At 47.7% G+C, this 13220-nt stretch overlaps 1 protein-coding gene across 1 annotated transcript in view; it reads right to left on the bottom strand.

The window, feature by feature from the left end:
- TNRC18 (trinucleotide repeat containing 18) overlaps positions 1-13220 on the bottom strand; it is a 79742-nt gene that overhangs the window by 13741 nt on the left and 52781 nt on the right. Inside the window, 2 exon segments of the mRNA XM_037507074.2 lie at positions 3291-3721; positions 11765-12010. Of these exon segments, the coding sequence (XP_037362971.1) occupies positions 3291-3721; positions 11765-12010 (677 nt within the window).

The raw sequence follows: 13220 nt of genomic DNA on the forward strand, positions 1-13220 counted from the left end.
CTCCCCGGTGGTGCAACGGGTTGAGCACTGCACTGTGAAGCTGTCTGCAGCCTCTGCAGCGCGGGTTCGATTCCTGGCCGTCCGGGGAGAAACACACATGGCGCGGCAGACCTCTCCTGTCTAGCCAGCTGCTCCCTTCAGCAGTGTCTTTGGTCCATCTGCCTGTTCTGTTCCCCGCTGTCTCTGGTGAATCCTCTCACCCTCCCGCGCCTCTGACCTGTACCCAAGTTCTTGTATAAATAAATAAATCTTAAAAAAAAAAAAAGTGACCAAGTCCAGGGACCAGGGAGGTGGAAAATTAAGTAAAACAGAAAAGGATAATATTGGCCCAATGTTACCAAGACAACTGCAGAAAGCACAGTTTCCATGCCAGCTGAATGGCACTCAAACAAATGGCATCAACAGTGCCAAACAGGAACGTTACAGGGGCAAAAAAATGTATGGTTTAATCCCCATTTCAGGAAAAGTAAAAAATACATGTACACTTTCTATTTTGTTTCTGATTGTGGGTGTGTTTTTTTTTTTTTTTAAAGATTTATTTATTTATTTATACAAGCACTGGGCACAGTAAGAGAAGCGCGGGAGGGTGAGAGAATTCACCAGAGCCAGAGCGGGGAGCAGAGCAGGCAGAAGGACCGAAGTACACTGCTGAGGGGAGCAGCGGGCGGCAGGAGAGGTCTGCGCGCCATGCGGGACCCTCCTCTGGTGGCCGGGGAGCAGCCGGGGATCGAGCCGGCGCTGCAGAGGCTGCGGGCAGCTTCGCAACCCAGCGCTCAACCGCTGCGCCACCGGAGAGGCCCTGTTTCTGATTGTGTTTTAATCCTGTTCACATTTCTGAAATCAGGAGGCATCTGAGGGGTGGAAGGAACTTTTAACACAGTTCCCTTTCTCCCTGACTTCTATTATCAAACAGCTCATCTCCGGGAGCACGCCTGCAGCTGTGTGCACAGGGGATGGAAAAGAAAGGACAGCAAGAAGGGTTACCCCTGAGTGGATTTTAATGTCGTTCTTTTCTTTATCTTCTAAACTGCTGTTATAAGCAGATTAAACCAGATAGTTGTTCCTATCCTATTGACCACGAAGCCCACTTCTGAGAGATTCTTTAAATAAATACATACATAAGAAGAGAACTCCGAATGTGTGAGCTCAGTACACAGAACAGAGATGTTCACGGCTGTGGTCATTACCAGAATAAAATAGCATCTTCAACCAAATCACCAACGGTCACCATGGTCAGTGACGGGGATAATGAGAACCACGGACAGCCAGGGTGGGCCATGAGAAATACTGATTTTAAAACACGTACAAATAAAAGCTCATGGCATGCAGGAATACATGAAGAATAATGTGGAGTCTAAAAGCAGGTTGCTCAAGAACTGTGGACAGTGGTTGGTCCTGGGGTGACAGGACTTGGGACTTGTTAACAATTAACCTGTTTCTTTCCAGTCTCTTACTGTGTCACCACTCCTGGGGTGGGGTGAGGCCCTAGTCCTCCCTCCCCATAGCACTGGCTATTCAGGAACCACGGAGTAGGAACCCAGGGGCTACCAGAAAGTGCCATTTTGGAAAAGGTGGTATGGCTCAGTGGTTAAGGTCCAGTCCCCAGGGCTAGACTCCTAGTATTCAAGACTCAGCCTTGTTGATCACTAGCTGCTGTGACTTTGGGCAGATTACAGGGCCACCTACAAAGAGCAGTTAATGCAGTTAATATGAGCAGCCTACCTCAAATGGTTGATGAACACCCAAGTGAAACATAATAAGAGATAAAGAATAAGGTGAGTTCCTGACAGGGAGCTCCAAAATGCCTTGGAATTTTCTAGGTGATAGGAATATCCTTTGTTTTTAATGAGGTGGCTCTTGGTGAGCCCCTAGATAGCCACAGCATGGGAGATGTCACTGAAAAGACCAAGCCATGAGTGGAACTTTCATACCCAAGGGCCAATCTTCCCAGAGGGGCTGGAGGCTGAGTTAATAATGACAGATTATCCCTATATGAAGACTCTAAAAAGACCCCTAAGCAATAGTGTTCAAGGAGTGTCTAGTGAACACTCAGGTGTGGGGGCGGGTATGGAAGCTCTCCATACACACCCGCACCCCACAACACCTCTCTTCCATCTGGTTGCCCCTGAGTTGTATCCTTTATGACAAGCACTTTTCTGAGTTCTGAGTCATTTGGTAAATTACTGAACCTGAGAAGAGGGTGGTGGGAGCCCCTGATTTACAGCCAGTGGACAGAAATCTTTGGGGCTCCTGGTGCTTGTGACTGGCATCTGGAGGGGGTGGGGGAAAGCCTTGTAGGGCTGAACCCTTAACCTGTGGGATCTGCACATTCTGGGTAGTAGTGTCTGAAATGTTGTGAGCAAAGAAATCTGTATCAGTAAACCACACATCTGTGTAATGTGGTTAGAGCAGGCCTGGGCCCCACCATGGGTTACCTGGTAGGATCGCAGCAGTATCACCATTATTATTATTGCTTATTATTCCAGCACCTTCTCTCCAAGGCCTGGAAAAACTAGAGATGGCTTCAGCCACGAGGAAATAAGAGGTGAGCACAAGGCACAGTGCATGTGGCTGGCACAAAGACGCAGCCTCTTCCGCACAATCCCGTCACCAGGAAGTCAACATGAGTCATCCCTTCGTGTGACTTTCTCTAGAATGTCACTGTTGTTTGAGGGTTTGTCCTCCACTAGGGACTCAGGATGGAGAGACCTGAGTCAGGGACTACTGTCAAGAACTGGCTGTTGGGGGAACAATTGGCCACGATCTTCCTAGCAGCCAGTTCAAAAACATCACAGATGTAATCATCATAGAATTTTTACAAAGTATAAGTTCTCCACCTGGAATGGCCACACAGAGAATCTGGGGAATCTGTGAATTTGGAAGGGAAAGGAGAAAGCCCAAGTCTATTTTCACTAACTAACCTCTGAAGAAATGAGGTTTTCCTTCAGGTGTGAGTGGAGGCCACAAACCACAATAACCACCGGCGCCTGTGGCTGTCACCCACACAAGCCACCAACACCTGTGCACATGGTTCCCACAGAGACCTCGAGAACCCGTTTACACTCATCAGTGCAGGATGACCGCATGCAGGCTGCTGGCTGAAGCCCCTCTGAGGTGCTCATAGACAGAGCTGCACTTTAGAGTGACTGTTCTCCTGGTGGTCCGGGGCCCCAGAGAGGGAAGGGGAGGCCTGGCCCTGCTGGGACATGGAAGTCACCTCACAGCCGGGGTGGGAGGGTGGCACCTGGACCCCCTTCCTGGCTGCCTCCACCCCTGCGCAGAGCCCCTACCTTCCTAGGGTCCTTCCTGTCTCTGGTGCGGCCGGCGTCCTTGCGTGGGCTCAGTGGGCCGCCCTTGCCACAGCGGCTGGGCTTGGCAGCCACCGGCGTGGTGCTGCTGGGCGCGGGGGCAGCGGCCGTGGCGTCGTGCAGGAAGATGCGCTCGCTGCGCCTCCGGGTCCACAGGTCGTCGTCGCTGGCCTCAGGTCCAGCCTCAAAGCCCGGCTCCTTGGGGCCCCGCAGTTTGCGGGCCTTACGCCCCTTCTCTGCTGCCAGTTTTACCTTCTCAGGGCTGCTGGGGCCCGGGCCCCGAGCGCCGGGCGCAGGCACAGCCAGAGAGGGACCTGGCTCCCCCAGCCCCTTCTTAGGCCGGAGCAGGCCAGCGGGCGACCGCTTCCGAACTTTGAACTCGCTGTCGGAGTCAGTGAATTCAAACTCTGTGCCTGGATATGGGCAAAGGAGGGGGCTGTAGACAGCTGCTCCTGGGGCCCCCCACTTCCCACCACCTGGAGCTGTGGCCACCAGCAAAATACCACAGGCCCATTCCTCCCCGGAGGACCTCACTGCCTATGGGAGCCTTCTCCCTGAACCCAGGGAGGAACCTGAGGCCCAGGGGAGGGGCACTCACCAGGACACACGCCTGTGAGTGGCAGGTCCTGTCAGGCCCCTCTCCTGTCGCCAACCCACCTTGGCTGTCCACACAGCCCCCGACCCCTTCACACCAAGTGTCGTCTGGGGAAGTTAAGGTTCCTGCCTGGACCTGTTGGGGCTTCCTCAGTGCCTCCTGTTTGCCCCGTCCAACCCTAGAAGCCAGGGCAGGCAGCCTAGAGGGCCCCACACCTGCAGGGATGGCAGCCCCAAGGGAAGCAGGTGGGAAAGTCCGCTGGAAAGCCCGCCTGAAAGCCCCAAGCCAGACAGGCCTCTCCTCCTACTGCTGCTGCTTCTCAGGCCTGGAAGGTCCCTCTTTAGAGGATGGGCCTCACCAGAACTCACACAGCCCAAGGGGTCCAGTCCCACCTTTTACCCTTAGAGGCCTGCTGCTTCCCACAGCCAAGGTCCAGCCTCCTTCTCACTATAGGGCAATCTGAGCCAAACCCTCAGGCCAGCCCTGGGGTTCAGGGCTGGTTCCTGGGCTCTTCAGAGCATGCCCTCTGGCTGACCTCCATCTTCTCAAACCTCCAAGCTTTTGGTTTTTCTGGGCCCTCTGTCTAGAACACCATGTCTCCCCTGAATTCTGCCTGGAAACTGCAGCCTCCTTCCTCTGAAGACCCCTCAGTACCCTGGGACACTTTAGGGTACACCCATCACCTGTCACATTATAGGGTTCCTGTCCATGTCTGTCTCTCTGGTCCTGCCCCACCTCACATCTACATGGGGTGATGACTCTTCCTGGGATGACAGCTTCAATTTATATTCCACCCAGGATGAGTTCTGTGACAGCCCCTGGGTTAACCACCCTAAAGAGGGACTTGCACTGGTTCCTACAGCACATGAGCCAAGAAGCCAGGACTGAAACCCAGGTCTTCTGACCCCTGGGCAGCTGCAGGCCTCCTGTGGGAGGCCTGGCCCTATTACCCCAATAGATGCAGCTTCAGAAGCAGGGGCTGGGGTTAGAGAAGGGGAACACTCTGTGGGAAGGAGCCACAGACAAAGCTTAATGATCTCACTAATTAATCTTTTGTTAAGAGACTTCATGCTGCACAGGGAGACAGCTGGGGGCTTTCATGGATGATTAGGGTGTGGGCCATAAAACATAAGCTGATTGTTCTGTTTTTGGGTGTGATGGAATGAGAACCACCTGACAACAGTCCCTTTCTAGAAAACTACCAGAAACCTCAGAGGTAGATAAAACACTGTAGGTGTATTGCTTGCGGAGGGGGTACTGGAGAGTGGGCAGATGGGGACAGTAGCTTGGGAAAAGAGGACACTTGAGTAACATCAGATCAGAGGTTAAATACTTATGAGACCAAGAGGTAGCATTAATGGTATCTGGGAGAGAGGAAGCAGTCCCTGTGAGGATCCTGCAGTGTGAACAAGCACGAAGACCTCAAAGAGAAGAATTTGTCAAGACCTCAAAGAGAAGAATAGACAATGCTGGAGCAGGGGAAAGAGCCCTTTTCCTTGACTCCCACCCCACATCCTGTGCTCCTGCCTCCTCCTAATAATAATAAGGCACTAGAAGAGGAACAAAATAAAAAGATTGAAAGTCAAGGATAAAAAAGATGTACTATACAAATAGTAACCAAAAGAGAACTGAAATGGCTATACTATTGCTAGACAAAATAGATTTTAAATCAAAAATTGCTACTAGAGACAAAGAAGAACACTTAAAAATGATAAGATGGTCAATCCATCCAGAAGACATAATAATTATAAATGAATGTGAACATAATCCAACAAGATATAATAAAAATATCATATACTATGACCAAGTAACCAAGTGGTATTTAACTCAGGAATGCAAGGTTGGTTCAACATACCAAAAAATAATAATAAAATCAGTGTAACACCACAGCAATAAAGGATAAAGACAACATCAACACCTCCACAGACATAGAAAAAGTAACTGACAAAACCTAATACGCTTTCATGATAAAATCACTCAACAAACTAGAAACAGAAGGAAACTTCCACAACCTGACAAAGGACAGCTATGAAAAATCTACAACTAATATCACCCTTAATGGTGAAGGACTAAGTGCTTTCCCCCTAAGATCTGCTCTTACCGCTTCTATTCAACAATTGTACTACAAATTCTAGCCAGGGAAATTAGGCAAGAAAAGGAGTCAACAGCATATGCATTGGAAAGACAGAATTAAACATCTCTATTTGTGGCTAACATGATTTATATATAAAAAAAAAATCCTAAGGAATCTACTAAAATACTATTAGAATGTAAATGAGTAGAGCAAAGCTGTAGGATACACAATTTAATATACAAAATTAACTGCATTTCTATACTAGCAGTGAACACTCCAAAAATTAAAAGAATTCCACATATGACAGCATCAAAGAAGAATACTTAAGAATAAATTTAACAAAAGAAGTGCAAGACATGCAGTGAGAACTATAATACATTGTTGGAAAAAACTAAAGACCCAAATAAATGGGAAGACATCCTATCTTCACAGACTGAAAAGCTGACATTGTTGAGATCGCAAAACTATATACAACACAATGGAATACTACTCAGCAATAAAAAGATGAAATCTTGCCTCATTTGGGACATGGATAGAACTAGAGGGTGTTATGCTAAGTGAAATAAGTTCAAAAGAAAAAGACAAATACCAATGATATCACTCATATGTAGACACACAAAGAAGCAAACTAAACCAAATCAAAATTAAACCATGAAATATGACTAGAAATATGACTGCAGAACTGAGCTGCCAGAGGGAAATGGAACAGGGGTGGAAAATAAAGGGGGGATGGGGCTCTATAAACTACAGTGGAGGATATTATGGGTGCTTTGGAGGTGGGTGTGGCGTGGAATTCACACATCTGAAGAGGTGTGAACCTATACTCCTAAATCATATATATTGTTTTAAACCAATGTTACTCCAATAAAAAATAAAAAAAATTAAAAAACAATCAAAAAGTACCAAAAATTCCCCAATATGATCTATTGATTCAACACAATTCCTATCAGAATCTGTTTTTGTTTTGTTTTGCAGAAATTGACAAACTGATCCTAAAATCCACATGGAAATACAAGGAACCTTTATTTATTAAAGATATTTAATTAATAATTAACCTTCTATTACAGAAAGCACCAGGCCCAGATGGGCTAACCAAATACTAAAGAAAGAAATAGTACCAATTCTCTGCAATCTCCTTCAGAAGGCAGAAGCAGAGAGATACTTCCTAACTCATTCTATGAGACCAACATTCTCCTAACACTAAAACAAGACAAAGACATTACAAGAAAACTATAGATCAGTATCTCTCATGAACAGCAGATCAAAATGTATGAAAAGAATTATACACCATGACCAAAGAGGATTTATCCCAAGTATGCAAGGCTGGTTCAACATTCAAAAAATTAATGTGCTACATCACAACAAAAGGCTAAAGAAGAAAAATCATATGATCTTATCAACAGATGCAGAAAAAGCATCTGACAAAATCCAACATCCATTCTGATAAAAACTTTCAGTAAACTAGGAATAGAGGGGAACCTTCTCAATATGATGATAAAGAATATCTACAAAAACCCTACAGATAACACCATACTTAGGGATGAGAAACTAGAAGTCTTCCCACAGATCAGGGACAAGGCCATAACTGTCCCCTCTCACCGTAGTTTTTCAACACCATACTGGAAGCCCTCGGGAATACATTAAGACCAAAAAAAGCAGTAAAAGATACACTGATTGGGAAGGGAGAAGTAAATCTCTTCCTTCATAAATGTATGATTATCTATGTAGAAAATCCAAATAAATTGACAAAAACTCCTAGAACAAGTCACAGTTATAACAGTCTCCAGATACAAGGTTAATATATAAAAGTCCATTACTTTTCTATATACCAGCAATAAACAAGTAGTATTAAAAAATTTAAAACACAATAGCATGCATATCAGCAACCCCCAAAATTAAATGCTTAAATACATAAATATAACAAAATATGTACAAAACTATATAAGAAAAAGTACAATTCTCCGATGAAAGAAATCAAAATACTCTTATCATATGATCCAGCAATCATACTCCTTAGTATTTACCCAGAGGAGTTGAAAACTTATGTCCACACAAAATCTTGCACATAAATGTTTATAAACGCTTTAGTGAAAATTGTCAAAACTTGGATGTCATCCATATGTTTCAGATGTCCTTGAATAGGTGGATGGATAAATAAACTGGTCCATCCAGATAATGGAATATTATTCAGCACTGAAAAGAAATGTACTAGCTACCAAGCCATGAAAAGACATGAAAGAACCTTAAGTGCGTATTGTTAAGTGAAAGAGGTCAATCTGAAAAGGCTACAAACTCTCTGATTCCAGTTCTGAATACATGATCCCATTCTGACAAGGCAAAACTATGGAGACAATGAAAGTATCAAATGTTTTCTTTGGGAGATGAACAGATGACACACAGGAATTTTAGCAGTGAAACCTCTCTGTATGATGTCGCAATGGTAAATACACACCACTGAACATTTGTCCAAACCCAGAGAATGCACACCACCAAGAAGGAACCCAGGGCCTCCCTGGTGGCACAAGGGGTTAAGGCATAACCTATGAAGCTATCCGCAGCCACTGCAGCACGAGTTCAATGCCCGGCCAGGGAGCAACCCACATGGCAGAGCAGACCTCTCCTGTCTTGCCCACTGCTCCCCTCAGCAGTGTATTTCAGTCAATCTGCCTGTTCTGTTCCCCACTCTGTCTCTGACAAATCCTCTCGCCCCCCCCCACACACTTTTGGCCTGTACCCCAGTTCTTGTATGCATAAATAAATAAATCTTAAAAAAAAAAAAAAGGAACCCAAATGTAAACTATGGAATCTGAGTGGTTCTTATGCATCAATGTAGGTACATCAGTGGCAATACATGTTCCACTCTGTGGGAGAGAGGCTATAAGGCAGGGCGGGGGCGGGGGGGGGAGGGCAGGGGGGAGCTGTTATATGAGAAATCTCTGTGGTTTCCTGTCAATTTTGCCACGAACCTCTAAGAAATAAAGTCTATCCAAAAAAAAAAAAAAGCACTGATATGTACTGCAACACAGATGAACCTTCAAACAATTATGTTAAATCAAAGAAGCAAACACAAAAGATCACACACTGCATGATTTCGTTTATATGAAAAGTCCAAAATAGGAAAATCCACAGACAGAAAACAGAGGTTATCTAGGGGTTGAGGGGAATGGGTATGTGGTTAATTTTACAGATGTTAAGAATGTTCTGACATTAAATAGCGGTGATGGTTGCACAACTCTGTGAATACAGCAAAATCCATTAAATTATATACACTTTAAAAAAGTGAACTTTATACTATGTGAATTATATCTCAACAAAGCTGTTATTATTTTTTTTTAAAAAAAGGGAACTTCAAACCCAAACATATCAACAATTACATTAACTATTAAAAGACTAAACTCTCCAATGAAAAGACAGATTTCAAGAGGGATAAAAAAGTAAGTACCCAATTATAAGCTGACTACAACAGACTCACTTTAAATATGAAGACAAAAGTAAAATGAGAGTAAATGGATAGGGAAAATACATGTCAATGTCTTACAAACAGTACACATAAGAAAGCTGGAGTGATTATTTAATTCCAGATAAAATAGATTTCAAAAAGAAATGCATTATAAATAGAAATGAACACTTCAAAATAAAAGGTTCAATTCATGAGGAAAATGTAACAATCATTAAGTATGTGCCCAATAATAGAGCATCAAATACATGAAGCAAACATTGACAGAAAAATTAAAAGGGGGGAAAGAGAATTTTGCAAATTTTAACACCCATCTCTCATAGATCTAGACTAAAAACTAGCAGAGTATATACCACCAGACCTTAACACTGCCTACCACATTGACTTGACTGATAGAACTGACTGATTTAGAGACTACGGTATCAAACAATATCAGAATGCATATTCTTGAAGGGCACAGAGAACATTTACTAGGAAAGACTATAGACCCTTAAATTTTAAAACTTTGAAAAGATTACAAGTACACAGAGTATGTTCTCTGGCCAAGATGGAATTAACCTGGAAATCAGTAACAATAAGATGACTAGGCAACCCCCACCAATATCTGAACAACAAATAACATTCTCCTAAAGAATCACTGGATAAAAGAATCACAATAAAACTTAAATTTTTTTTTATTGAGTAAAATGGAAATAAGACAACATCTCAAAAGGTGTGATGCAACTCAAGCAGTGTGTTTAGCAGAGGCTTACAGCTTTAAATGTCTCCAGAAGAAAAGAAGGTCCCAAATCAATGACCTAAACTTGTACCTTAAGAAACAGGAATTGGTTGCAAATTATACCCGGAGCAAACAGAAGGAAGAAATCAAAATACTCTTATCATATGAGAAGAAATACTCTTAACAAAATACTCTTAACAAAGAGAAGAAATCGATGGAAGTGCTAACTTCTAGACAGACTGATCAAGAAATAAAGAGAAAAGAAGCAAATTATCTGTCCTGGCAGTGAAAAGGAAACATCCCCACAGCCTTCAGACCCTGAAGTATGACAAGGGAAGAAGCTAAACTCTGCCAACACATTTGACAATTTGGATGAAAAGGATGTTTGGAGCAAGGGCAAAAGCCTGAAGGTCCTAGGACAGCTGGTTCCTTCAAGGGTTGGGGACAGGATGATACCAAGGCCAATCAAACAGGTGGAACAGAGGGCTGTGGAGAGAGGCTTGGTCAAGTCTGAGCTTTGAGAGAAAGCCCTCCAGCTGCATCTGAGCACTGAATGCCTGAGAGCAGGGGGGAGGCCAGCCAGAAGCTGGGGCCACATGGAACAACGGTAGGACCCGAGGGTGAGAGGGAGGTAGACTGGAGAGGGAGGGGCAGGCAGGGGCCTGCTGACCCAGAGATGGAGTCCCAGCAGGTGGTGTGGACTTTGCTCCTGGAGCCTGCAGAGTGGAGCCAGGAGCAGCCAGGGGAACCCTGGAGGGAGGGAGGGCCCTCTGTGTACAGGAGACTCAGAAAAGGACACTAGGAATTCCGCAGGGAGACCAAGCAGCCAAGCATAGGACCTGGTCCCTGCTGAATGCAGGTTAGTTCACACCAGCACACACCCAGAACCAGTCCCAGGTGCAGATGGGCTGGGCCCTGATGCAAGCGGAGGACAGAGGCCCAAGGGGAAGCAGAAGAAAGTGTGGCCAGCACAAGGCCAAGCTTCTTGTCGAGTAGTGCCAATCTGACAGTGGGATCATAAGCCTGGCTAATGGGATGACAGCCCGATGCCCTCCTCCAAGGCCCAGCCCCAGGTCGAATCTGCCCCACCTGGACATCAATCTCACTGAATAGAGGCCCCTCAACTGGCCCAAATAAGGAGAGTTGCCACTTCCTCCAACCTGTGTGACCTGCCCCTTAAGCCACACCTCTGCTTCTTCTCCCCATGCTTAGCTGGCTCTCACTTCTCTCATTGTTCAGCCTGGGTGTTGCCAACCTGAACCCCCTAAAGGCAGGGTCAGGGGCTTCCCCTGGGCTCCCAAAGGCCCCAGGATGCAGGTCTGAGGCCTCTGCTTCCCAGAACTGCCAGACAGGGCCAACTGCAGGGAGAGGCGGGTCAGGCTACATCAAGGTCACTCTGCATAGCTTTGGAGACACTTCAGACAGTAGTTGAAAGGAACAAGTCAGGTTGGAGCCCATATCACCAGCACCACCTGCTCAAAATGGGGCTGGCCGTAAGGCTGGGCCCTAGCAGCCCCCAGCTCTGCTCCAACCTGTCTCTGAGCCTCAGTTTCCTCCTTGGCAGGGTGAGGCAGGGATATCCACCCCCAGCAGCCCACCTGCTGGTACTTACCCATCAGGCTCTGCCGCTCCTCCTTTTTCCGGGCCTTCTGCTTGGCCTCCAGCTGCACCACAGACAGGGACGGCCCCACTGTGGGGCTGGGGAGGGCACTGGCTGCAAAGCGGGCCAGGAGGCCCAGCCCGCTCTCCTCCAGGCCTGGCGACAGGGCCCGCTCCCGGGCGCCCGGCCTATAGCCGCCAGCAGCCTCGTCCTGGTCCTCCTCAAGCTCATCCTCCTCGTCCTCCTCGGAGCTCTCATCTGGCGTGCAGAAAACAGGGGGCAAGTCAGAGTCTTGGTCTGGGCGTGTTCCGCCCCCACCATCCCCAGCATGGACCGGCTGCGCGGCCAGAGCGCCAGCCAAGGGGCCACAGCTCGTTAACTCCTCACGCCTCACCAGCTGGGGGTGGATCCAGAACCAGCCCACTAAACCCCTCACCCCGGCCCAGCGTCCCGTCCCCATCAAACCGAGCCCAAGTAGTGGGCATCCTGGATGGCCCAGAGGTGGGCAGCGGGGGTCAGAGTGGGTTCGGTCAGGGGGACACCGACATGCACCTGTGCTGTGGGGAGGACAGACACACAGACAAGGACTGGAGACGGCTCTCTCCATGGTCTCACGCGCACACACGCCCCGACGTACAACATGAAGGCTGAGGAAGGAGGCGGGAGAGAAGAGGTGAGGAAGGGGAGAGGAGGGTCCTGGGGGCTCAGTACGGGGCTCTGGGCACAGGCACCAGGGGCAGCTTTGTCGCCGGAGGCTGAGGGCTGGTGGCAGGAGAAAGCGGAGTTTGGTTTTCCCCGGGGGTGGGAGGCGCCTATGTGGAAGCCCGAAGCAGGCTCTGAGGGCTGACGCTGACGCCCAGCAATGCCCTCCTTGTGAGAGGCCTGCAGCAAGTCTTAGGTCCCTATTTTCTCATCTTCAGCTCAGGGTGACCCTCCCAGCTACCAGGAGGACCCAAGCAGTATCACACCTCCGTAGGAAGACGTGCAGGCAAAGGGGATCACCCAGAAACAGTCATCCCGTCCTACAAATACAAACACGGTCCCCGCTGCCAAGGGAGTCATGCGTTGCTTCCCCCACGGGAAGCTGGAAAGAGCAGGCAGGCCGCTCAGCCCACTCTGCACCGGGAAGATGCTGGCCAGCCAGGTCAGGGGCGCAGGCGGCAGGGCAGGACTCCTACTCTGGGCCGGCTGGCTGTCCTGTGCCCAGTCTAGTGAAAAGAGAAGTCTAAAGAACCCCCTACCCCAGCCTGGCTCTCTGGTTGAGATGCAGCTGTCCCCAGCAACTGGCTCTGCCAGCCCGGGGGCTGCAGTCCTGAGCTCAGCTCGGGCCGCTGCAACAAAGGTGGGGCAAGCAGCAAGGCTGGCAGGGAGCAAAACACTCCCTGCGCGTGAACCAAGCCCTCCCGCCATCGCAGAGGCGGTCTCTCGGCACAAGCTTGCTTCTGACCTTCCCGGGGAGACATCCCGC

The sequence above is a fragment of the Talpa occidentalis genome, unplaced genomic scaffold, assembly GCF_014898055.3.
Source record: "Talpa occidentalis isolate TD23 unplaced genomic scaffold, MPIMG_talOcc4v2.1 talOcc4.12, whole genome shotgun sequence".
NCBI lineage: Eukaryota > Metazoa > Chordata > Mammalia > Eulipotyphla > Talpidae > Talpa > Talpa occidentalis.